The sequence below is a fragment of the Tasmannia lanceolata genome, unplaced genomic scaffold (assembly GCF_043159265.1).
Source record: "Tasmannia lanceolata isolate RefF3 unplaced genomic scaffold, GAP_Taslan_0.1 ptg000016l, whole genome shotgun sequence".
In the NCBI taxonomy this organism is placed as follows: domain Eukaryota; kingdom Viridiplantae; phylum Streptophyta; class Magnoliopsida; order Canellales; family Winteraceae; genus Tasmannia; species Tasmannia lanceolata.
This window is the reverse complement of record NW_027518693.1, coordinates 253783-280016: the sequence shown is the minus strand read 5'-3', so window position 1 is coordinate 280016 and position 26234 is coordinate 253783. Positions and strand designations below refer to the sequence as shown.

Sequence of the window (26234 nt, the reverse complement as noted above, 5' to 3'; positions counted from 1 at the left end):
TTGAATTCCATGCTACAATAGTAGATTCTCATTTACTTTGGACAAAATTTCTTTGATCTGCTTCACTTTTAATACTGATCGTTTATGTTATTGATATTATTAGGTAAACCTGGAACTGTACTTGAGTGGCACCAAAGACATGCTATTGCCCACATGCTATTGCCATTGGAACGGCAAAAGGGTTGCGTTTTCTACATGAAGAGTGCCGTGGCGGCCCTAGTATTCATTCTAAAATGGGGGCTTACACCATATTAAAACTCCAAAATAATTGAAATGCTATGGTGTAAACCTGTATATTCCAGTATTTTTCAAAAAGAACTGTATGGCTTGCACTATAGGATGATCTAGACTGTCCATTTGATGGGCCACAATGTAAATCATTTCCATAGGATGATCGCAACCCTCCGATTCCATAATATGAAGTTCCTCTAATGATCATAGGGCTAGGATCATCCTATGAAAATGATTTTTTTTGGCACACCCTATTTACATTGTAGACCCCATTGTGCAAATCGAGCGACCCCATTGTGATAAATAAAAAGCCTGGATAGGCCTTTAAGAAATCGTGATTTATTGGCCATATTAGATCCAAATTAAGGCCTATTAGATGGAGGGCTCCGATCAATCAAAGATGGGACCTCTTTGCCATAGTAGACACACCTCGATCACCTGTTACCTGCTTTAATGGATGAATAAAATGAAAGAGTCAAAATTAGCGCATAAGGCAACAACTGCCCTGTCTCATCCCACACCAACCTGGGTCCCACCGAGTTCCATACCTGCCTCTAGGCAGGCTCCAAACCAGGACGGTAGCATCACCATTTTTTTTTTATCTAGACTCCATTTCTTCCAAGGTTAGGGACCACCCCAAGTCAGACGTAGAAAAAGAAAGAAGAAAAAGACGAAAAAAAATTATATAAAAAGAAAAATGCTTTTTGAAAAAAACTAGACTACAGGGCTTACACCATATAAAACCTCCAAAATAATTGAAATGACATGGTGTAAACCTGTGTAGTCGAGTATTTTTCAAAAAGTACTATATGGCTTACACCATTGGAAGATCCAAACCGTCCATTTGATGGGCCACAACGTAAATACATTGTGCGTCAAAAAGTCCATAGGATGATCCTAATCCTCCGATCTATAGAGGTTCCCATAATGTGAAGTTCCTCTAAAGATCATAGGGCTAGGATCATCCTATGTAAATGATTTTTTTTCGCACAAAAGCCCATCAAATGGACGGTTTGGATCAACCTAAAGTGTTAGCCGTACACTACTTTATGAAAAATACTAGACCTTAGGGACTTACAACATATAAAAACTCCACTCTTAAAAATCGAGAAAGAATTAAGGCAAAAACTAAGAAACTTCTACAAATCCAGCATAAGGCGAGTGATAGTAGAGAGAGAGAGGGAGAGAGAGAGAGAGAGACGACAACCGCACTGTTTCATCCCACATCAAGCTGGGTCCAACCGAGTTCCATACTTGCTTCTAGGCAGGCTCCAACCAGGACGGTAGCATCACCATTTTTTATCTAGACTCCATTTCTTCCAAGGTTAGGGACCACCCCGAGTCAGAAAAAACTATTAAACACTGGGACCAAGAAAACGAAAGAAGAAAAAGACGAAAAATATATTAAAAGGAAAATGCTTTTTCAAAAAAACTAGACTACGAGCTCTACACCATATAAAAGGCTAAGAGCTCCAAAATAATAGAAATGCTATGATGTAAGCTTGTGTAGTCCATTATTTTTCAAAAAATACTGTAAGGCTTACACCATTGGATGATGCAAACCGTCCATTTGATGGGCCACAACATAAATACATTGTGCGAAAAAATTAATTTTCATAGGATGATCCCAACCCTCCGATCTATAGAGGTTCCCACAATATGAAGTTCCTCTAATGATCATAGGGCTAAGATCATCCTATGAAAATGATTTTTTTTTGGGCACACCCTATTTGCATTGTAGCCGATGAAATGGCCGGTTTGGATCACATCATAGAGGGTAAGCCATGCAGTACTTTTTGAAAAATACTAGACTATTGGGGCTTACAGCATATAAAAGCTACAATCTTAAAATTTCAGAAAAAGGGAAAACCTAAGAAACTTGTACGAATTGAGCGACCACATTGTGATAAATTGAAAGTCTATATAAGCCTTTTATGAAATCGTGAATTATTGGCTACATGAGATCCAAATTAAGGCCTATTAGATGGAGGGTTCGGATGAATCAAAGATGGGACCTCTTTGCTATAGTAGACACACCTCCCCACTTGTGACCTGCTTTAATGGATGAATAAAATGATAAAGTCAAAATAGATAGTATGCAACAATGATCATGTTTGCAAATTGCCTCACACAGATGGTAAAAATAATAATTCAGAAGTAAGAAAAACGATAGGGCAACACACATCCAAATAAAATACACGGCCAACCAGGAATTAATGCAAGCAACGCATGTGCAGTTCGGATACAAAATATTTATTCAGCAATGCATGTTTCGGGTCCATCTCCCAAAAAGAATAGAAAAGAAAAGAAATAAAGAAAGATGGGAAAAGAGGATGCCCAATGGAGGGATCCATTTACTAATAGTAGAGAGAGAGAGAGAGAGAGAGAGAGAGAGTACCGCATAAGGCGACAATCGCCCTGTCTCATTACACACCAAGCTGGGTCTCACCGAGTTCCATACCTGCCTCTAGGCAGGCTCCAACCCAAGACGGTAGCATCACCATTTTTATATAGACTCCACTTCTTCTAGGGTTAGGGACCACCCGGAGTCAGAAAAAACTATTAAACACTTGGGACAAAGAAATAGAAAGAAGAAAGAAACAAAAGAATTATATTAAAAGGAAAATGATTTTTGAAAAAAACTGTACTATAGGGCTTATACCATATAAAAGCTCCAAAATAATAGAAATGCCATGTTGTAAGCCTGTGTAGTAGACTATTTTTCAAAAAGTACTATACGGATTACACCATTGGAAGATCCAAACCGTCCATTTGATGGGCCGCAACGTAAATACATTGTGCGTCAAAAATCATTTCCATAGGATGATCCTAATCCTCCGATCTATAGAGGTTCTCATAATGTGAAGTTCCTCTAAAGATCATAGGGCTAGGATCATCCTATGTAAATGATTTTTTTTTGCACAAAAACCCATCAAATGGACGGTTTGGATCAACATAAAGTGTTACCGTACACTACTTTATGAAAAATACTAGACCATAGGGACTTACAACATATAAAAACTCCACACTTAAAAATCGAGAAAGAACTAAGGCAAAAACTAAGAAACTTCTACAAATCCAGCATAAGGCGAGTGATAGTAGAGAGAGAGAGGGAAAGGGCGAGAGAGAGAGAGAGAGAGACCGCATAAGGCGACAACCACCCTGTTTCATCCCACATCAAGCTGGGTCCAACCGAGTTCCATACATGCTTCTAGGCAGGCTCCAACCAGGACGGTAGCATTACCATTTTTTATCTAGACTCCATTTCTTCCAAGGTTAGGGACCACCCCGAGTCAGAAAAAACTATTAAACACTAGGACCAAGAAAACGAAAGAAGAAAAAGATGAAAAAATATATTAAAAGGAAAATGCTTTTTCGAAAAAACTAGACTACGAGCTCTACACCATATAAAAGGCTAAAAGCTCCAAAATAATAGAAATTGTATGATGTAAGCTTGTGTAGTCCATTATTTTTCAAAAAATTCTGTAAGGCTTACACCATTGGATGATGCAAACCGTCCATTTGATGGGCCACAACATAAATACATTGTGCGAAAAGATTCATTTCCATAGGATGATCCCAACCCTCCGATCCATAGAGGTTCCCACAATATGAAGTTCCTCTAATGATCATAGGGCTAAGATCATCCTATGAAAATGATTTTTTTTGGCACACCCTATTTGCATTGGGACGAAGAAATAGAAAGAAGAAAGAAACAAAAAAATTATATTAAAAGAAAAAAGCTTTTTTGAAAAACACTGGACTATAGGGCTTATACCATATGAAAGCTCCAAAATAATAGAAATGCCTTGTTGTAAGCCTTTTCAAAAAGTACCATACGGCGTACAGCATTGGAAGATCCAAACCGTCCATTTGATGGGCTGCAACGTAAATACATTGTGCGTCAAAAATCATTTCCATAGGATGATCCTAACCCTCCGATGTTGAGAGATTGCCATAATGTGAAGTTCCTCTAAAGATCATAGGGCTTGGATCATCCTATGTAAATGATTTTTTTCACACAAAAGCCCACAAATGGACGGTTTGGATCAACCTAAAGTGTTAGCCGTACACTACTTTATGAATAATACTAGACCATAGGGGCTAACAATGTATAAAAACTCCACTCTTAAAAATCGAGAAAGAATTGAGGCAAAAACCAAGAAACTATCCAAATTAAGGCCTATTAGATGGAGGGTTCGGATGAATCAAAGATGGGACCTCTTTGCCATAGTAGACACACCATTTTTTTTTTATCAAGACTCCATTTCTTCCAAGGTTAGGGACCACCCCAAGTCAGACGTAGAAAAAAGAAGAAGAAAAAGACGAAAAAAAATTATATAAAAAGAAAAATGCTCTTTGAAAAAAACTAGACTATAAAAAGAAAAATGCTCTTTGAAAAAAACTAGACTACGGGGCTTACACCATATAAAACCTCCAAAATAATAGAAATGCCATGTTGTAAGCCCGTGTAGTCTACTATTTTTCAAAAAGTATTATACAGCTTACACCATTGGAAGATCCAAACGGTCCATTTGATGGGCCGCAATGTAAATACATTGTGCGCCAAAAATCATTTTCATAGGATGATCCCAACCCTCTGATCTATAGAGGTTCCCATAATATGAAGTTCCTCTAAAGATCATGGGGCTAGGATCATCCTATGTAAATGATTTTTTTCTGCACAAAAGCCCATCAAATGGACGGTTTGGATCAATCTAAAGTGTTAGCCGTACACTAGTTTATGAAAAATACTTAGACTATAGGGGCTTACACCATATAAAAACTCCACTCTTAAAAATCGAGAAAGAAGGAGGCAAAAACTAAGAAACTTCTACAAATCGATCGACCACATTGTGATAAAGAGAAAGCTTAGATGGAAAGATGGGGACGACTTTGCCATAGTAGACACACCTCCATCAGTTGTGACCTTCTTTAAAGTAAAAAATAAAAGAGTAAAAACAAGAGAGTCTGCAACTATGATCATATTTGTAAATTGCCTGGTGGAGGTAGTATTCGACAGTTAGGACAGCTTTTGAGACTTTTATTTTTTAATTACAGCTGTCAAAGGTTCAACTATTACAAGAAGAAGAAAGACAAATCAGTTACACAGGCATTTCTTCAGTTCCTTTAGCTTCTCATCTGCTTGCTATTCCCTCCACTCTTAGTTTCCTCTTTGAGATCCCTTGTTTTCTCCAACATCATGGCTGCTATAGCTTCACTCATCTTACAAGTGACGAAAATTTTATATGTTCCTGTTAAGCGCCGTTATGATTATCTTGTTCACTATAAAAATAGTGTTGAAAATCTTAAACTCAAAGCTGAGACTCTAAGGTCGACGAGAGATGATGTGCGACAATTAGTGGACGCTGCTATTAGGAATGGAGAAGAAATCACTCGTGTGGTGCAGTTATGGCTACAACAAGTAGATGACATTGAGGCAATCACGGAGAGATTGGAAGAGGGGATGAAGGAGAACAAGAGATGTTTCAAGGGATGGTGTCCCAATTTCAGCTCGCGCTTTTCTCTAGGTAGAGAAGCAACGAAGAAGATGGTTGATGTTCATGTCCTGCTAGCAAAAGGGAATTTCACTCATGTAGCAACTCCCCGCCCTTGTCCAAGCTTTAACCCAGCAGGAGAATTTGAGTCTTTTAAATCCACAGAATCAGCTAAGAAGCTGATCATCAAGGCATTAAAAGATGAGAGAATCAACATCATCGGGGTATATGGGATGGCAGGTGTTGGCAAGACGACCCTAGTGGAACGAGTGGGAAAGCAAGGTGAGGATGAAAAGCTGTGTGATAAGGTTGTAAAGGTCACTGTTTCCCAAAACCAAGGCTTGAAGAAGATCCAAGGTGAACTTGCTGAGAAATTAGGCATGAAATTTGAAGAAGATCATGAGGAAGTGCGGGCGAGCCGGTTGTTGGTGAGATTAAATAGAGAAAAGAAGGTACTCATAATCTTGGATGATTTGTGGGATAGATTGGACTTAACAAAGGTCGGAATCCCCTGCGGAGGTGGACAAAAGGGCTGCCAAATTATAATTACAACACGGAGATTAGATGTGTGTTCCATGATGAATTGCCAGAAAAATATCGAAGTCAAAGTCTTATCTGAACAAGATTCATGGAATCTATTCAAAGAGAAATCAGGAGTTGTTGAAACTGATGAATTGCAGAGTTTGGCAAGGGAAGTTGCTAAAGAATGCAAGGGCTTGCCTTTAGCCATTGTCACGGTTGCAAGGGCACTAAAAGGTAGAGGCTCATCAATTTGGGCTAATGCACTGCAAGAATTAAGGCGGTCTTCTCCAAGAAACATCGAGGGTGTTGATAAAGAGGTGTACTCTCGTCTCGAGCTGAGTTACAACTACATCGAAAGTGAGGAAGCAAAGTTGTGCTTCTTGTTTTGCTGTGTCTTTCCTGAAGATCATAACATTAACGTGGGTGTATTGATGAGATACATGATGGGCGAGAGGGATTTCAAGGATGTCAACAATTTTGAGGAAGCATGGAATAGAATAAATACCTTGGTTGAAAAACTTAAGGATTCTTGTTTGTTGTTAGACGGTGACTATAAAGGTTGTGTAAAAATGCACGATGTTGTTAGAGACGTGGCCATATCGATTGCATCAAGAACAGAGCATGGATTTCTAGTTAAAGTGGGAGTGGAATTGACAGAGTGGCCGGAGAATTTGGATGAATGTAAGAGGCTTTCACTTATGGGAACTTCAATGGGTGTGCTCCCTGAGCCGCCGAATTGCCCACGTCTCTCAACCTTATTACTACAACAAATGAATGGTTTGGAAGAAATTCCAAATATTTTCATTGAAGGAATGAAAGCCCTTGTCGTCTTGGATCTAAGCAATACCGAGATTTCATCATTGCCCCCATCACTACCGTACTTAGAAAACCTCAAGACACTATGCTTAGATGGGTGCATGCGTTTAGATGACATATCCCTACTTGGAGGTTTGGTGAAACTTGAAGTACTTAGCCTAAGGGAAACTGAGATCAAAGAATTGCCAAAAGAAATAGGGCAATTATCCAATCTGAAGGTTTTGGACTTGACATGGTGTGATGCTCTTACAATGGTGGCACCAAATGTCATTTCAAGGTTGTCTAAATTAGAAGAACTGTACATGGGACGTAGCTTCAGTGAGTGGGAGGTAAGAGGCAGCAGCGGTGATGGAAGAAAAGCAAGCTTTGATGAGGTGGCATCTTTGGCTCGCTTGACCGTTCTATACATCCGTGTTACAGACGTGAATTGTTTGTCTATAGAAGTCCCCGGCCCTTGGAAGAAACTAAAGAAATTCTACATCTGCGTTTGGGAAGGAGAGTGCTCATATAGCTACTACGAGAAGTGTACATCCATCAACATAATTTCATACCCTTTATCAGAGTGGGTTAAACTGTTACTAGAAAGAAGCGAAGAAATTGACTTGAGGGGCGTCTCCGATATTGTACACCTCATAGATTATGAAGGTGTCTCTTTCAACAGCGTGAAGCGCCTCAATCTCTACGATTGTGACGAAATGGAACATTTCATCAACACGGTGGAAGAATCTCATCGGCTTCCTATTGGATTCTTTGGGAACCTTACAGAGCTGAACATCTACCGTTGTAGGAAATTAAAAAATATCCTATCATATGATCTGCTTGAAGGATTGAAAAGCTTGGAGAAACTCAGAGTACAAAGATGTGAAGAGTTAGAGATTCCCACATTGAAAGAAATGATATTATTCGATCTGCCCAAACTGTCGTGTATATGGAAGGGGGCCATACCACCAACTGGGACATTCCACAACCTAACCCGGTTGACTGTGTATGAGTGCCCTAGCTTGCGATGTCTATTCTCCCCTGTTCTTGCACACTGCCTTCAACAATTGGAGGAACTTATTGTTAGCAAATGCTTAAGATTGGAGAAAATAATCTCGGAGGATGAGGAAGTGATGTTGGCGAATAAGACAAGTCAGAATTTCTCATCATTGCCACCTCCTCTAACTTTCCAAAATCTACGAAGAATAACCATCGAAAACTGCCCCAGGTTAAAGGATGTCTTCTCGTGGAACATGGCACGAGGCCTCCAACAATTGGAATACCTCAGTGTATTTGATTGTGAAGAAATAGAGGTGATAATAAGTGGAGAGGAATTGGGTGTGGTGGATAAAGAGACTCTGCTCCCTCGATTAGAGACTATAAAGTTATTCCATCTCCCAAAGCTTACAAGTCTCTGCTGCCATCTCAATAGAGGAGGAGGAGGGTCCCACGTATTTCTCGATTTCCCTTCCTTGATATCTATTCGGGTATATGCTTGCCCGAATTTAAACAGGTTTCCGGTGAGACCCCACAACGCACCTAAACTTGAAATGATTCAAGGAGAAGAAGCATGGTTCCAAGGGTTGGAGTGGGAGGATGAAGGCGACATGTCACGCCTCCAACCTCTTTTTCATCCATTTCAAGAGTCGGATGACGAAGGTGGAGAGTCGGATGGCGACATGTCAGGCCTCCGACATCTTTTTCATCAATTTCAAGAGTCGGATGACTAAGGTGGAGAGTCGGATGCATTTCAAGAGGCGGATGACGAAGGTGGAGAGTCGGATGCATTTCAAGAGTCGGATGACGAAAGTGGAGATTCGGATGACAAAGGTGACATGTAACTGCAGTTTCAGTATGAGGTAAATTTCATTTCATTTCCTTTCTTTTCTAATGATGTATTATGCCTTTTGTGTTTCCTTTAATTTATTGTTGATATAATAGCATTCCTAAGTTACTACAACATGGATTCCACAATCCTTATCTTATAGAGAATGAAAAAACTCTGTAATTATGATTATTTTTTTTATTCTTCTTGTTTCATTCTCTCTTACTTCTTATTGTTCTTTTGCATTATGCATTCACTTCTCTACCCATTAAAGGATGTTTAAAGTATTTGAAGCAGATTTTAGCTTTAAAGCACAACCTCATATGTGTTTGATATTATGTTTGTTAGAAGCTTGACAGTTGCATCTGTTTACATTTAGGTATAGGCCGTCTGCATGATGTGGATGCATAGGAAATGCTTATGTTATTGCTTCCAAATCATTTTTTTAGGGATCGGCTTTTGTTTTCAAGGTCCTTTGGAATTAGGTCCTAGTACTGATTTGGCTCAATAAGTAAATGCCCATGAAAATTAAGCCGACCCATTCCAACATCACCAATTTCAATCTAAATATGAGACGGACCAAGCCATCCCCAGCCAACTTGCATCCTTTTAATGCCACATTTTTCAAGCTGAAGTGGATGGGATGATATCCTAAATAAGAAAAGTGATAAGACTTAACCTTTCAAAAAAAAAAAGAAGGTGATAGGACTCTTTGATGCCATATTGTTTTTGTTCTATATCAAATCCATTAACTCCCTGTTTGTTTTGGATTAAGAGAATTGATTTTGAAACAAAATCTGAGTATTGGACTAAAAATCAAATACAATTTTAAGTCCAATAATCTGTTTTGGACTGAAAATCAATTCTGAAAGTCCAAAACAAACAAGGGTAAGTGTGTCACGCCCTCTACAAAGGGAGATCAAAAGATTGGATCTTGTAGAGTTGGTTTTGTAACTACTTTCTGTAATGCCTAAATTAACTTACCCCTCTCAAATCCAAAACCCCAAAGTAGAAGAAGTAAAAGAAGTACAACAGATAATATTGAGTCTATAATTATTAGTTATCTATGTTCAATAGTGTGGCAACATGGCATGCAGTTGATGGCATTCTTGGAGTCTTTGGGCATCCGGCTTTTTATTAACTCAATCAACATTCAGAAAAAAAAAATTAGTGTGGCAATAAAAGTCTTCTTTTTAAATCATAAAAAATGCTTAGAAGGCACTGGTTGTAAGCACCTTTTGGGTCACCACTTGTGCCATATATGTAAGTGATCAGATCTGTTGATCTGACCTGTGACTTGCGACCACAAGTCCGGCCAAATGCATTTGAGAACACCTTGATCAGATGATCTTACGCCATTGATCAATCACGCGTCATTTAAATTTCTCCCTAAATTGTTCATTTTCTTCGTAGGCCTTTTATCTTAAGCATGGGATGTTTGTTCTGCATGGGACCAAGACATGTGGGTTGTCTTGTGCTGTTATACAATACTAGCTGTGAACTCGGGTTGATTTTGGGAATTCAGGTTCAGCTCTTATGATAAAATCAGGTCGAGTTTGGGTTGATTCCAATTCAATTTTTAGCAAAAGCTCAACTCGACCCGACCCAAGTTGCACCCCTATATAATCCCAACAGTTCGATTTCACGCACATGTCCCCATGCGGCACCCAAAAATTTATCTTTTGCTTTGATCTCTGATTCAGTACTCACATGCAGAAGCATTTTTCAAGTAATGCTTGGAAATTGTGTCCAGATATGTCAGCCCGATCCACAATGGCTAACCAATATGTGAGTGCCGATAAGAAGTGTTAACCAATAATCTGAATTGTAGCTGTCCTCTCGGTTGTTGATAGCTCTTTGCTTTTAACAATGACTACAATTGGTTTATTCTCAAGTTGAGAGGGGCTGTCCTGGTAAAAGTCCAATTAGAAAACAATTCTGCAATTACACTAAGCAGTTTATGCCACAACTGTCCATGCAAATGGCTTAACCATTTCGTCAATTACTAGTCTGGAATCAAATGCACATAGTCTGAACTTCTGCTCTAATAAGGTCGTCCTATTTGTCAGGAAGTCCTATCCAAAATTTGAAGTCCAAACTACCTGTGACGCGAGGTGACTGGTAATTCTGATAGGACTCAAGTCTCCCTCAAAGAAAAAACCAGAAAATGCAACTGTGGCCTCAAATTGATGGGCAGCTTGGGAGGTATATTTGGGGCACTGGTTCTATGTTGAAACCGCATGCACACTGTAGATTTTGGACCATGGAATTTTGTCATATTTCTTCATATCCTCCCTGAACCTATCAGGTATATGAGTGGAACTCAGAGGTGAATAGAATAGAGGATTTAGTGTGGATTGATACTGATGTAGATAAATTTGAGTAGAAACTTGTTTATTTTGCTGAATCCTGTGAACGGTTAGAAAATTTTCAGGAAATAGATAGGTCGTTAGCAAGTTGAAATTTTAGCACAAAATTACGAGAACACTATCAAGGGATTACAATTAACCAAACAGTTATAATATAGAGGAAATGACAGACTACAAGACAGGGTTCATGAATTCAAAGGAATTGGATGAGAACCCCAAAAAAACAGAGTCAAGGTTGAAGTTTCTGTTATGTTCACTGTGCAATCTGACAGAATTTTTTTTTTTTTGAAGAAGGCAACAGAATATGTATATATAGATGAATAAGCAGAACCGAGATGGTCCTGTAGGAACAATGAGAAAAGAAAATAGCAAGACAATAACTCAAGGGGGGAGATAGTCAAAACACTCCAGATCGGCCCGAGAAACACCGCTCTTAGCCAGGGAGTCGGCTGCCACATTGGCCGATCTCCAGATATGCTGAAAGACCATGGAGTAGCCCTTTGCTCTATCCTCTATCTCCTCAAAGAAAGGCACAAGTCGCCAAGGGGGAGAAGCGGCTCCCGAAAGCCAGCGAATAACATTTACGGAGTCGCCTTCGACTATCAGTCTGTCGCACTCCAAGCAAGGCATGGAGAGAATCCCGCTGTGAACGGCTCTAACCTCCGCCTCAGTCGAGTCGGCAAATCCAAGAGGCCCCGAATAGGCCCAAATGACTTCCCCTTTGTGATTCCGACATAACCCCCCCACTCCAGCCGCTCCTGGGTTGCCGATAGAGGAACCGTCAAAATTGAGCTTCAGAGACCCCGGCGGAGGGGGAGACCAGGAGGGCCGAGATTTCACTTTGGTAACTGATTCCATACATATGGTTGGCCACCCTTCCCAGAGGGCATAAGCAGAAACAAACCGAAAAAGAGGAAGTGAACGGGCCCAGGAGATGACCGCTGCTACCACCTGTATATAAATCCAATATGGGGACCTGACCTTCCCTTCGAAGACACACGCATTCCGCTCTTTCCACAAGAACCACCAGGAGGCTAATAGATACATCTTCCACAAAATTCTGCCTTTCCTCTTCCACGGAGCCCAGTCCCAACTCCGAATAAATTCGGCCATAGAATTGGAAGGAACCCAACTGACTCCAAATCTAGTAAAGAGATGACCCCAAATATGAGAAGCAACCTTGCAATGTATAAAGAGGTGGTCGATGGATTCCCCGGCGAATAGACATAGGGGGCAGTGATCCACCAGCCACATTCCTCTCTTCCGCAAGAAATCCATCGTCTTGCGCATTCTGACAGAAATCCACCAGCCACATTCCTCTCTTCCGCTCTTTCCACACTCGCATTCTGACAGAAATTGTTTGATATAGTGTATGTAAAGAACTAGTTCAGCCAGAACTTGAAGTGAAGAACGTTTTGCTAATTCAAGAAATTAACATGAATTCCAATTATGAGATTACAAGTTAGGCGGAAAAAAATGGATTGAATGCAAAAATTTGCAATTAAACTGTATAAGTATGAAGAAAAAAGAAATGATAAAAGATTAGTAGAAAAACATTTCATACAAATTTTCAAGATCGGCGACAGAGATTTAATTCAATGATGTCTAACATAATTCAAGTGTTATTTCTACTCAGGAAGTTCAAGAACTTGATCCAAGAATAGTAAAATGACAAGAATAACTGATCTTTGAGTTGTAACAACATGGATCACGAAATTTACAAGGTCTGAGGTTCTTGGTTTTCACAATTGTGAACTGAACTTTGGATCTAGAATTTTAAGTGCATTGATCTTTAATTGCCTCTTTTGATATGGTTACTACACACCGCAATCCTTTCTGGACTTTTAAAATCTGATTGTTTTGAAATGAAAAAAAAATGGAGAAATAATAGCTAAAGGTAGCACTTGTGAGATATCCAACTTAGCACGTGTTAAAATCGTATTGAATGTCAGTTAGAGAGGACTAGAATGAAGATCAAAATGAAAACAAAACCGGCGAGGGTGGGAAGACCCAGAATCGGACAATATTTACACAGTGGGGTCGGGGCGTGACAGTTATGCAAGTTGTGCTGATGTGGCACTAGATTGTTGTAACAAACTCCACATGTGCAGCTACAATATAGCTGGACTTTTGCTTCCTCGGCGGGTGATGTGGCAGCAACTTGCAAAGACTCTCTCATTCTCCAATTGATCGTCTAGCCCCTTGGGGGCTTTTTAAGCAATCACCAATTGGCCAGCCTCTATCCATCCTTCATATACATCACCAAACTCCCATGCCATGCTCACTTACCCCTTATTACATGATACACTAATGCTCATGGGGCTGCTGCATACACAACGCAGTCTCTCTTCAAAAATGACTCTCTTCTTTCACAAAACACCATAGCCATAGGTAAGAACCATTCCTTCTCCACCCTTGGATTGACATAATTAGCTTGGATGGCCTGTGTTGTTAAAGGATTCGAGTCCCTTCCAGTCATAAAATTAGTAGTAAATAAGTCCGTTGTACGGAGCCACCTGTATTTATTAAGTTGTGTTAGAGAAATAAATATATTAGAAGACACATTAAAAATGTTTGTTGAAGAACAAGTTGCTATATTCATTTTAATCATTTCTCAAATTCAATTTGACTGTACATTTCTCAAATTCAATTTTACTCTAACTCTGCATGTTAGAGTATTCATTACTTGGTTAATGAATCTACACCTTAGAGATGTGGGAATACTTGAAAAGGATCTATTCACTGGACAAATCTTGCTTGAGTTTTATCGACTTGAACAAGTACTACATCACCTCTCTCTGCATTGAAAACAATGAAATTACGATATCTGCCCAAACTGTCGTGTATATGGAAGGGGGCCGTACCACCAACTGGGACATTCCACAACCTAAGCTACTTGAATGTGGATTACTGCCATAGATTGCGATGTCTATTCTCCCCTGTTCTTGCACAGTGCCTTCAACAATTGAAGCATCTTGTTGTTCGAGAATGCTTGGGATTGGAGAAAATAATCTGAGATGAGGAAGTGAATAAGACAAGACAGAATTTCTCCTCATTGCCACCACCTCTAACCTTCCAAAATCTACGAACAATATTCATCCAAACCTGCCCCAGGATAAAGGATGTCTTCTCGTGGAACATAGCACGAGCCACGAGGCCTCCAACAATTGGAATACCTCGTTGTAAAACGGTGTGAAGAAATAGAGGTGATAATAAGTGGAGAGGAAGAGGAGCAGGAATTGGGTGTGGTGGATGAAGAGACTCTGCTCCCTCGATTAGACACTATACTCTTATTCCATCTCCCAAAGCTTACAAGTCTCTGCTGCCATCTCAATAGAGGAGGAGGAGGGTCCCATGTATTTCTTCATTCCCCTTCCTTGAAATTTATTGAGGTATTGGATTGCCCGAATTTAAGGAGGTTTCCGGTAAGACGCCACAACGCACCTAAACTTGAAATGATTCAAGGAGAAGAAGCATGGTTCCAAGGGTTGGAGTGGGAGGACGTAGGCGACATGTCACGCCTCCAACCTCTTTTTGATCCATATCATGAGTCGGATGACGAAGCTGGAGACTTGGATGACGAAAGTGACATATCTTCCACAAGCCTCTTATCTTATAGAGAATGAAAAAACTCTATAATTATGATAATTTTTATTATTCTTGTTGTATCATTCTCTCTTAGTTCTTATTGTTCTTTTGCATTATGCATCCAGTTCTCTAACCATTAAAGGATGTTTAAAGTACTAAGAAATTTGGTATTCCATTTTGAAGCACATTTTAGCTTTAAAGCACAACCCCTTATTGTGTTTGATATTATGTTTGTTAGAAGCTTGACAGTTGCACCTGTTTACATTTAGGTATAGGTGGTTTGCATGATGTGGATGCATAGGAAATGCCTATGTTATTGCTTACAAATCATTTTTTCTTAAAGATTGGCTTTTGTTTTCAAGGTCCTTTGGAATCAGGTTTGTCTCACTCATTACTGCCCATGAAAATTAAGTGCGTCATGCCCTCTACAAAGGGAGATCAGAAGATCAGCTCTTGTAGAGTTGGTTTTGTAACCACTTTCAATAATGCCTAAATTAACATACCCCTCTCAAATCCAAAACCCCAAAGTAGAAGAAGTAAAATAAGTACAACAAATAATATTGAGTCTATAATTATTAGTTATCTATGTTCAGTAGTGTGGCAACATGGCATGCAGTTGATGACATTCTAGGAGTCTTTGGTCACCCGGCTTTTTATTTACTAAATCAACATTCAGAAAAAAAAATTAGTGTGACAATAAGAGTCTTCTTTTTAAATTATAAAAAATGCTTAAAAGACACTGGTTGTAAGCTCCTTCCTAACATTCAAATTTTGGGTCACCACTTGTGTCATATATGTAAGTGATCAGATCTGGTAATCTGACCTGTGACCTGCGACCACAAGTCCGGCTAAATTCATTTGAGAACACCTTTATCAGATGATCTTAGGCCATTGATCAATCAAGCGTGTTGATGGAGGAAAATGTTCCCGGTGAGTTTGTCGTAAACACTTGGCACTTGCTGTTGCATCATTGCTTATAATGTGCCTGCTTCAGTTGCTTGATGTGGTGTTAGCAACTTGACTGCAAGGGTTACAAATTTAAAAGCCCTTTTTTCTTATGAACTCATGTTGGTTGTTTATGATTTGTTGTCTTTTAGATCCGTAAATATAACCAATTTTTTTTTTATAATGAAATGCTTTGGTCATCTTGTGGTGCAGGGGTCCTCTTCATGTGATCAATTCTATGTATGAATATATTGGCTCCAAAGAAATAGGACTACTGTGATATTTCTGTTACTTTGTTTCACCTTGATCAAAGTAAATAGTGTTGGTAGTTGCAGATGTGATTAAATGAGAGATCTAGTCGAAGGTAAAATCTCATTATTCTCAAGTATACAGTTACATTGAGCCATATTTGATTGTCTAGTGGTGCAGATGGTCCTCAGAATGTGGTCAAATTCCAGCTCTGTTTGGTTACGTTTTTTTGAGTAAAATAGCAGGGAATGTAATTCTCCTGATTACCCGAGGGGTGTTTGGTAGGGATTTAGCAAAAGAGTGGAATTTTGACCGCCGGTTATGTCGGGCGATTGTCGGTGACGTGTAACCCTCGAAATGTTAAGAAATGAACCGTTCCAATCTCGTGTAAGTACTAGCTATGTTTCTTTTAGGAACCATTGATAAGGAGCTCCCTTTCATTCCTTTTATTTTGTCTCTAATTGATATTGAAGAGGATACTAATTTCTTGCAGATGCAATTTCTACCGCTTTGGCGTGATACTATGGGTGCTGGCTAGCTTGTGTATGCCATGGAGTTGACATTTTGACATACCACAACAACTTTTGGTGGATTACCAGCTCAACCTACCATTTAATCATTGATAAATTTTAACATTCTGTTGAATAGAGTTGTTCCATTATTTGCTATTTTACTAAATTAATAAAAAGATTTATTAAATTATAATAAGGGTAAATGATGAAAAAAATGCAAAGTTTTATGGAAATTGTTAATAAAGGGTAGGGATTCGAAAATTATAAAATAAGGGGTGTGAGGTGAGAGAAACTGTGTTTGAAGACAAATATACCCTTTTGTAACTTAATTTTTCTTACTTTCGTTTTTTATCTTTTACACTGTTTTTTTTTTTACCTCTCTCTTCTCAGACGAGACTTCTCACCGTCGGTGGAGAAAAGAGACGGTTGGGAGAGGAAGATAAGTAAAATACCCTTCCATCCATTTAACCTCTCGTTTTACCCTCTCACCCTCTCACCCTCTTTTACCCTTTTTCAGTCTTTTTCTCCTTTTTTTCACTCGTTTTTTTCACTCGTTCTCTCCCTTTGACCTCGCCGGAAAATACTATTCTTGCCGGGAAGGTTGCATACGCGTCGGAAAGTTTAGGTTGTCGCCGGAAAGTGTTGCTCCTCTTGCCAAAACCCGTACTTCAACTCTCCAAGGTATTTTTTAAACCATTTAATGTAGGGTTTCATTTTTTGGGTTTTCTTCTTTGGGTGTTGGAGATGAAATACTTGGAACCATTATTGAAATTGTATAAAGCTATAATTAGTTCCTGTGTTAGGGTTTGAAAAGGTTTCATTTGATTTCTAGTTTATCCATGGTTTGCAAAGGGTTTCATTTTGTTAGGGTTTCGATGGATTGAAAGAAATCAATTTTAGAAACCAAATTAGGGTTTCATTTAGGGTTCAAAAGGGTTCCATTTGTTTTGAAAGGTGTAACTGTGGTTTGTTAGGATTTGATTCAGGATTTGTAGGTTTTGAAGGGTTTCATTTTGGTAGTGAAGGGTTTTATTTTTGTTTGCAAAGGGTTTCATTTGATTTTATTGGGAGAAGGACCGTTATCGATTTTGTTTTGCACTCTTTTGACAGAAGGGAAAGAGGCATAAGCATTTATTTTGGGATTTTTGAGACTTTCGAACCCTTGAAACCAGTAAGTATGGTTCCAAGGATCCTTGTAAGCAATGATTTTCATTCGAACTGTCTAATAGTGTGTTTGAAGTGGTTCGAAGTCTGAAAATAGTGGTTCCTATTATTCCTTCTGTGGAAATAATTATCTCAATTGTCAATTTTGGTTCAATTGTGGTTGTAACTATTTCTGGTTCGAACCCTCATATTTGTGGTTGCAAGGATTGTTACGTCTTTCTCTTGGATTTTCCTATGGTGAAAAATGGCTACTTGGAGGGAGCCAACCTCCATGAAAGAGTATACTTTTTAAGAGAAGAAAGTTGTATATCTTTCATTCATGAGAGAAGAGTTTAAGTAGAATACAATTCTCCAAATGACAAGTACGACAACTGACTCCACGTACTAGTAACAGGACTCCATAACTGACACCACAATGACTCAAAACAAACTCCATTACATACATGGGTCTGACCCTACAGAAAATAACTAAATAACTGGTACAGATTGTGCACGTAACATTCCCCTCCACTTCAAGCAACCTTGTCCTCAAGGTTTGAATCTGGAAACCTCTTCAATAGATCATGGTAGCGCTCCCATGTTGCATCTTCAACTTCAGCTCCTTGCCATTTCACTACCACTTCAGTCATGGTTCGATTCCCACGGTTCAGAACTCGACGATAGGGATTTATAAGTCAATACAACTTTCCCAGACCTACTTACTTTTAGAAGCATTTACCAAAACTTTCTTGAGAGAGATGTCTTCACTTAATATCAGTTCCAAGATTAGCTTACGCTTCAAGTAAATATAAGAAAAAAAGGAATATTTTCCATCTCAAACTTATGACAACCTATGCAACAATTTAGCACTCTAGCAAATGGAAACTGAAGTAGACAAGAACCATGTCAAAGTTGTTCTATATTACCCCCTCTCAAACTTGTTCTGTATTACCCCCTTCAATTCCATTAAATGTTTAATCCATGCCATAGTTTCAAAACTCCCCCACATCATCATGGACTCACCCAAGTGAACTCTTTTTAACTTGGCTGTGTTCTTGGCCGAGTCCGCGTTTTGTCCTACAAAGTCCATCAAAGCTCCTCTGATTGTCCTGATTTATGTGGGGGAGTCAACCGATTACTCAGTCTCATCAACCAAGTACTCAGCCGCATCAACCAAGTCGACTAGGATTCACTTTCGCTGCATTTTCACCCCATCGGCATTTTGAAAAACTGATCCATACTGAGTTACAGAACAACCTGGTAATCATGGAGCAACTTTGGCTGTATTTTTTCCCTTTTAAGATTCCCTCCTGTTCTTGAATTTCTTTTTGTTGGTTAAGGTAATGCTAGCCTCGAACAAAGTTGATGATTTGAAGTTCTAATTGGCATTGTGATGAATATTTGTTGTCCCTTTTGTTCTTCAACATCTATAATGAAACTTTCATGTAGTTAATGTATTTTTTTTTAAAAAGGGAAAAATACAGATACACCCCTTGTGGTTTGGCCATTTTCCACTTTTAACCCCGTGGTTTGGAAGTTAGCAATGACACCCCCTCAACTTTATGACATTTTTTAGTAGACCCCCGCTGTTGACGGTCCGTTAGTTTAACCTGACGGAATGAGTAAAACTAAACATGGTTAATATATTGAGGACAGAAATACCCTTATCAGTGGTTTGAAGCCATTTGCCACCGCCACCTCCTTCCACCGCCACCTTCGCCATCTCCGGCCACCGCCGTCACCTCCACCACAGACAATGAAACCCCACCCCATGGGTACATTAAACCCACATTTTAAGAAAGAGAACATTGATAAAAACAAAAAAAGCCCTAAAATATTAGGGTTTTTGTGAAAATCATGATATTTGGACGTGCTCATTAACGGGAAGACCACGAGGCTTCAGTGTACATATGCATAACTCGCAACTTCGTGTTGGAGGATGGTATGCCGTTAGGCCTACAATTTGCGAATGACTTTACACCCGTGAAGGTCGTAAACTTGGAGGCCCACCCTAGGGTGGAAAAGGTGTGGAAGTAAAGTTCGTAGAGTTCCATCAACCTCACGACAATGCCCTTGTACGACTACCAGGTGATACAAGGAATGGAGTTCTCATGTGCAGCAAAGGTAGGTAGTTCCCATACCTCATCTTGTAGTGGTAAGTACCATGGGCGAGTGGTTCCCATACATGTTCCCCATTGTACATACGAAGAATGGCAAGGATGGGAGAGTCTCAACCTTACAATTAGTTGAAGGCCCTATGATGGAAAGAGCAATATGGGCAACAAGGAATGGGCGCTTGGAGTGTCCCAGTCGGTTGAAGAGTCGATGGGAGGATCGAGCTCCTCATCGGAAGAATTGATGGAGGAATCGTTGAAGGAGGTGGTATGCTGAAGGAAAGAAAAGGACGTCAACGAGATTTGGTAGGGGAGGATTGTCCTGCGATGACAATTGGTCTCCCTTCATATCATTTTATAGGCCTAAACGAGGCTCAACCAAGGTTATGGTTATACCCAACTTCAGTTTTGAATTCGGTTTCAGTTGTGAGAGAAACATAAATGTTTTGGTTCGGAATTTTGCTGGAAATCCTGATAAAATCATGAAAACCTATGGAAATGCTGGACATGTAAGATGAGATTTAGGAACTGCTAGAATAAGCACAAATATCTAATCTCTGCTATTACGTCATCTTGCTTCCAAGGTCCTGACGATTTAGTAGCAGTCCAAGCGATGGCGTTAGAGGAGTCCCCTTCGATGATCAGTGCCTCTAGTCTAGCATTCGAATACCATTTCAGCCCCCATAGTAAGGCACGGGCTTCTCTTGTTTTTCTGTCCTTGTAATCTTTGGAGTTTCGACCATCTTGGTCTTCTTCCTTTTAATGAAAGCTTCAACATTCAAAAAAGAAGAAGAATTAAGGCATGGGCTTCTACTTCATTTGCATCACATATGCCCAGTGATACAGAAAAAGAAAAGATTTTTAAAGATATTTTTTTAATGGCATGGGATTGTTTACCCATCGTAGTTACGGAAGATTACCCCAATCCTTACCCAGCCCGGGCTTCCTTTTTAGCTTCTGTCAAAATTGAATTTGATTGATCCAAGGGGTGGGGTGTACCACTTTAGTGAGGTTTTAGGTTTTCCACTCTTCTCCATGAGATTCGTTGTCCGACCCCTTAGAATATCACTCACCGTGTTTGTGGGTTTGAGCTTGTTCCCTCTTCCCCATAGTATAACAATGTTGATATCTAGCAGTATTCTTCCTATTTCTCTCTCGCGCTCCTTCACTATTCAGTTGTTCCTTATTTCGAAAGTTGACATATCAAAACAAATGGGACATTCTTCCATGTGATTCAACCAGCTTCGCCGAAAGGGCGTATACTCCAATTAAGAATGACTTTCTTGATTGATCCTTGAGATACCCTACCTATGCCAAAACTCTTGATAACGTGCATCCACAGTTGATAGGAGAATTGGTAAGTCAGCAGGAGATGATCTTAGGATTCTTCGCTTTTGTTGCATGCCACATACCTGGTGGTGTCGTTGGTAACTTCCAAACCACGAGGTTAAAAGTGGGAAATGGCCAAACCAGAGGCTTCTGTCTTAACTCCACCAAAAACAAGAAATGTAACACCAAAATAAGAACTCTTTGTGCTCTGTATGGTTGCCAGGTTTTTTTTGTTCCTGGGAGTTATGTGAGAGAAAAAAATACCCTGGGAGATAGGTGGGAAAAAAAAAGTCGTAGAAGTATCCCGGTAAAATAAAAATCCCATGTTTGGTTATGTGGGAGAAAAAAATACCCTGGGAGATATGTTGGGAAAAAAAAAACCTTTGTTTGGTTGTTTGCACTGTTGGGTAGAAAAAATATCTGCTGAAGCTTATTTTTGGTTCCTGAGTTTATTTTTGTTCCTGGGGTTATCTTGGGATGGGATGACATTTCAATCATTACAAAAGTGGGATTAAAAATTTCACCCCAGAAGTAATGATTAGAAGAGTGGGATTAAAAAATACCTAGTGCTAAAAGGCAACCAAACATGGGATGGGACCAAAATTTAACTTACTCTCCATAACTGACACCACAATCACTCAAAACCAACTCCATTACATAGATGGGAGTGACCCTACGGGAAAATTAACATAAAGGAAAATAACTAAATAAGTGGTACAGATTCTGCACGTAACAAGGATCCTCTATTTTGGCATTTTTCAATAGGTTCATCTGGTTTCTCTTTTTGTATATAGTTCGAACCAATTTTAGTTCCAAAGGGTTTCAATAGTATAATTTTTTGTTTGAAAGGGTTTCAATGGTTTAGGCTCGCATTTATGGTTTCAATGGTTTGGCTGGTTTCATTTAGGGTTTAAATGGTTGCATATAGGTTTCCAATGGTTTCAAGGGTATCATTTGGGGTTTCCATGGTTTTCAATGCTTTTCAATGGTTGCATTGTTTTGAATTTGTTTGAAGGGTTTCAATTAGGGGTTTGAAAGTTAGAACCGTTATTCCATGGAAGTTGCATCCATGAAACCACTTATTCTGCCGAAGTTGGAACCAGTATTCCATGGACCCTGTATCCAGTATTACTGGTTCAAACTGTGTAATTTGTGGTTCTGTACTTCATCTATCCAGTTATTGTGGTTTGAACTTTCTAATATATGGTTCCACTAATCATATTTGTGAACTTTCTAATATGTGGTTCCGTAGTTCGTCTATCCTAACATTGGTTTCAAGTTGTTCGAAGTCTCTAAATAGTGTGTTTGTACAAACTTTCTGAAACATGGTTTTCTTTGAAGTATCTTTAATTTCAACTTTTCAACTATCTCCTACTTAAAGTATCTTCCCCTCCAAGTTATTCTCCTGCTTTGTGCAGATAAGGACCGGAAGCGGCTCCCCTTTTACTTTGTGAACCCCACTAACCACCTAACCCAAAACCCCTATAGTCATGCAGCGCGCGAAGCAAAGAAAGAAGAATGTGAATGTAGATGCAGGGTCTTCCACCCGCAAACGGCGTGGGAAGGCTATCCGTGAGCCCTCCCCTAGTCCTCCTGCCTCCGATGAGGATATGGGCAATGAGGATGCAGATGTAGAGGTTGGGTCCCTCGGTCGTATAGAAAGGAAGGGCATACTCCGAGGTAGGAAAGTCATTTTTAAAGATGTCGAAGTTTATAATGTGAAACCCTTATTTCTGGCCTTTCGATGGGTCAATTTTCTCGAAATTCACTGTGACTCGTACCCGACTCTCGTCAAGCAATTCTATGCCAATTACAGATTCGACAGAGATTTGAAGGTCTTCCAATCCAGAGTAAACAACAAAACCATCCATATGACAGTTCAAAAGTTTTGTGAAGTTGTCTCTCTTCCCACCACAGGCGACGAAATCTACTTTTGGCCCGGAACCATGGATGACATTAGTGCCTGTATAGATGATCCGGTCGCCGCCTATGGGGAGCTTGGTTGCGAAGGCCCACCTACTGACGGGTCAACCAACGTATCCTACAATTCCCTGACCCCTATGTGCAAAGTCCTACACAAGATTCTGACGAGCAATATCACGCCTCGCGGAGGCAATGCTGACATGGTCCGGCCTTTTGAGGCTTTTATTATGCACCGACTTCTTCGCGGCACGCCCCTTCACCTTGGCTATATCCTCCTTAGGTTCATGGAGGACACGAGGACAAAGGCCTTGGCTAGTCTACCATTCGGGATGCTTCTCACGCATGTCTTCAACCATGAGAAGTTGATACAAGGTGGTGAAGAACGCCTTAGTCCCGCAACTGTGTTCAATGCTAAAACTATAAAGGCCATGCGGCTTCATATACAGGGCCCTGCTCCCCCTCCTCGTCAGCCGGCTCAGCGTTTTGCATCACAGGAGTTTGTTGCGCAGGAGCTTCGTGCACATCGTCAGCACCTTGACGGGCACTTTACCGCGGTTAATCAGCTTTTACAATCCCATCATCAAGAGCAATTGGCGACTCAGCAAGCTTTGACTGGGGTACGCACCGAGATCTCCACCCTCCGCCAGGACTTGGGCACAGCGGTCACCTCACTCACGGAGCAGCTTTCTTCATTGACCAACTTGGTCCACCATCTGTTGCCCCCAGATCATTAGAGCGTTGCTGTGGTTGATTTATGGATAGATGGATGTTATGTTTCTTTTAAATTTTTTTTTTTTTAATGGTTCATGGATGTTATGTTATATACGGGTTTGATATGTTATTATGGATGGATGGATTATATGTTATTATCGTTATATTGTGTGTCTTGCTTGCATGGTATGTTTATGATGGTTCTTATGAATTTGATTCAAGTATCTATATAGCTATGGTTGTTTTAAGTGATTTTTGGTGGTTTAAGTTTGAATGGTTTTGCTTGACTCTCGTACGGTTTGTTATGGTTGCTATTACTTGGGGAGCCATATGTTGTTTGAACCGATGTTTGATTGTTTAAATTTGAAGGGATTAGCTACGGTTGTCATATATGGTGTTCATGATCTTTACGTCTGGTTGTTTCCAGTTATTTGGGGAGCCCTGTGTTGTTTAAAGTGATTACATATGGTTTCTTTATCCTTGTTGTTTCAATGGAGTAATACTGTGTTTGAATAGACTAATATTGTGTTTCAAGTGATTGTTGGTGGTTTCGACAGATACATACGAAGTAAACAAAATTGTTGATCTTTCCCAACAATTGTTTCCTTTTTCGTGATGGTGAGTAACTGTTATATTTTCCGTCTGCATCTCCTGCTGTTTCTCGCTCAACTGTTTAATAGTGCCATTTTTGCAGGCGAAATATGTCTTATCTAGATGCTGTCCATCACGCTTTCACGAGTCCCTACAAAATATTCGGTTACGGGATGTGCATAGGGATTTCATAAAGGATACCCCATTTACAGATTTGGTTCTGCATGAGGGCCTCGAAGATGTCGAGTTGCGGAAGAAGATTTTGACGACAATGGTAAATAAATGGGATCCCAAACGGAAAGGTTTTTGTTTGGGCGGCATCGTACTCCCATTTCTAGTTAGTGATGTAGCTAAAATATTAGGTTTAAGTATGATTGGGGAAAGGCCGCAATTTGATTGGTCTAGCAGTGATACTGTGGATGGTTGGAGGTTTGGGGGTCCAACCGCCACCTATGACGAGGTGGTCAAGGTTATTCATGCCGATATGGATTCAGACGAAGAAGACTTGGTGAAGTCGACTGTGAAGCATTTGATATTGTTATTCTGCAGCACTGTCTTGTTTGCGCAGAGGGACCAGAAGGCATGTTCTTGCCTCTTCCCGTATATTGATCTGCAGACTATAGGAAATGTTGCATGGGCTTTTCCCGTTCATGAGTTCTTGGTCAGATCATTAGATTCACATGCTGCACTCGGTGGAAAGGGACATATATTGGGTTGCTCTATCATTTTACAGGTAATTTTCCATTCATTGCATATAGTTTTTTTCTTTCTATCTTATGCGGATCTAATCTACTTTGATATCAGGTATGGCTATTTGAGCATACCACGTTATGGGCACCTAATTCTCCTGATGCGTATCCGCGTCTATTTAAGTGGACCGCTCAGATGAATACGAAGAAGATGGAGCATCAACAGTTGATTAACTCTATTATTCATGGGACGGTGAAAGCCGTAGAGGTGAGAGTATAATGCATGTTGGTCGTTGTATGTCTTTCGTGTTATTTTTACAGTCGTATTTGTAATTAGTAATATGGAATGTATTCCAGGTGGTTAGGAGGGTCGAAGCTACGGCAAGGGAAGAATCTCTACTTCGACTCGATGATCAACACGACGATGGTAGTATTCCTTGCGATTCAGTCGGTTCAATTGTGGTCCCAGTGGGGGATTGCAGGGGTCAAACTCTGCCTGTACTGAGGGATCCAATGAGGCCAATTGCGACATATCAGAGGAGGGAACGAAGGAGGAGAAGTACGAGAGGAAGAGGGGAACATGGGAAGTCCGAAGTAGATGAATCTGTTACAAATAGTTCATTGTTGGAGAGGTTAACCAGAGTTGAACGTGAAATGAGGGAGGTAAAAATTCATTTGTTCGGGAGAGGTTCCAGAAAGAGGGAAGGTTTGGAGTCAGGGAATAATATCCCAACGAAGATAACGAGAAAGAGGGAACGAGAGGCCGACAATATGGATGGGGAACCCGAGATAGTGACTGCGAAGGGGGAAGTAGGGGATGGTGTTTTTGTAGATGATATGGGGAAACACATAGTTGATGATAGCGTAGAACATATCTCTATTGATAGCCTAATTACTAGGGATGTCAGGGATGCTGCAGCTAAAATGGTTATCTTGGTTGACACTCCTGATTTGAACCTCAGTAAGAGTAAGAAATCAAATAAGAAAGAAGATGAAAAAGTTATTGGGAGCATTGAAAAAAATGTGAAGCAACGTCGAAGGAAGTTACAACCTAGTAGAGCAGTCAGTTCACCGTATGTCATAAGCAACCGGAAAAGCATGTATGCTCGTCGCAATATCACCGGGCCTGCAGCGATGAAGGTGGATGCATTGGCAGCGCTACCACCTAGGTAAATTTTCGTACAACCTACATTGTTTTTT

General features: G+C 40.0%; 2 protein-coding genes across 2 annotated transcripts in view; both read left to right on the top strand.

The window, feature by feature from the left end:
* The first annotated feature begins 5434 nt into the window (after positions 1-5434).
* LOC143848835 (putative disease resistance protein At4g27220) overlaps positions 5435-26234 on the top strand; it is a 73561-nt gene continuing 52761 nt past the window's right edge. Inside the window, exon 1 of the mRNA XM_077357898.1 lies at positions 5435-8705. Coding sequence (XP_077214013.1) covers positions 5435-8705 — 3271 coding nt within the window. The remainder of the gene's footprint in view (positions 8706-26234) is intronic.
* On the top strand, positions 23502-26207 carry LOC143848819 (uncharacterized). Its single transcript, XM_077357885.1, has 3 exons — positions 23502-25078; positions 25150-25302; positions 25392-26207. Exons 1-3 carry the CDS (start codon positions 24617-24619, stop codon positions 26205-26207), a joined length of 1431 nt encoding a protein of 476 aa, XP_077214000.1. The 5' UTR covers positions 23502-24616.

Coding starts and splice junctions, on each gene's coding strand:
- LOC143848819 (XM_077357885.1), top strand. CDS start 24,617: ATGGTAAATAAATGGGATCCCAAACGGAAAGGTTTTTGTTTGGGCGGC. Junction 25,079..25,149: donor GTTGCTCTATCATTTTACAG/GTAATTTTCCAT, acceptor CTTTGATATCAG/GTATGGCTATTTGAGCATAC. Junction 25,303..25,391: donor GGACGGTGAAAGCCGTAGAG/GTGAGAGTATAA, acceptor AATGTATTCCAG/GTGGTTAGGAGGGTCGAAGC.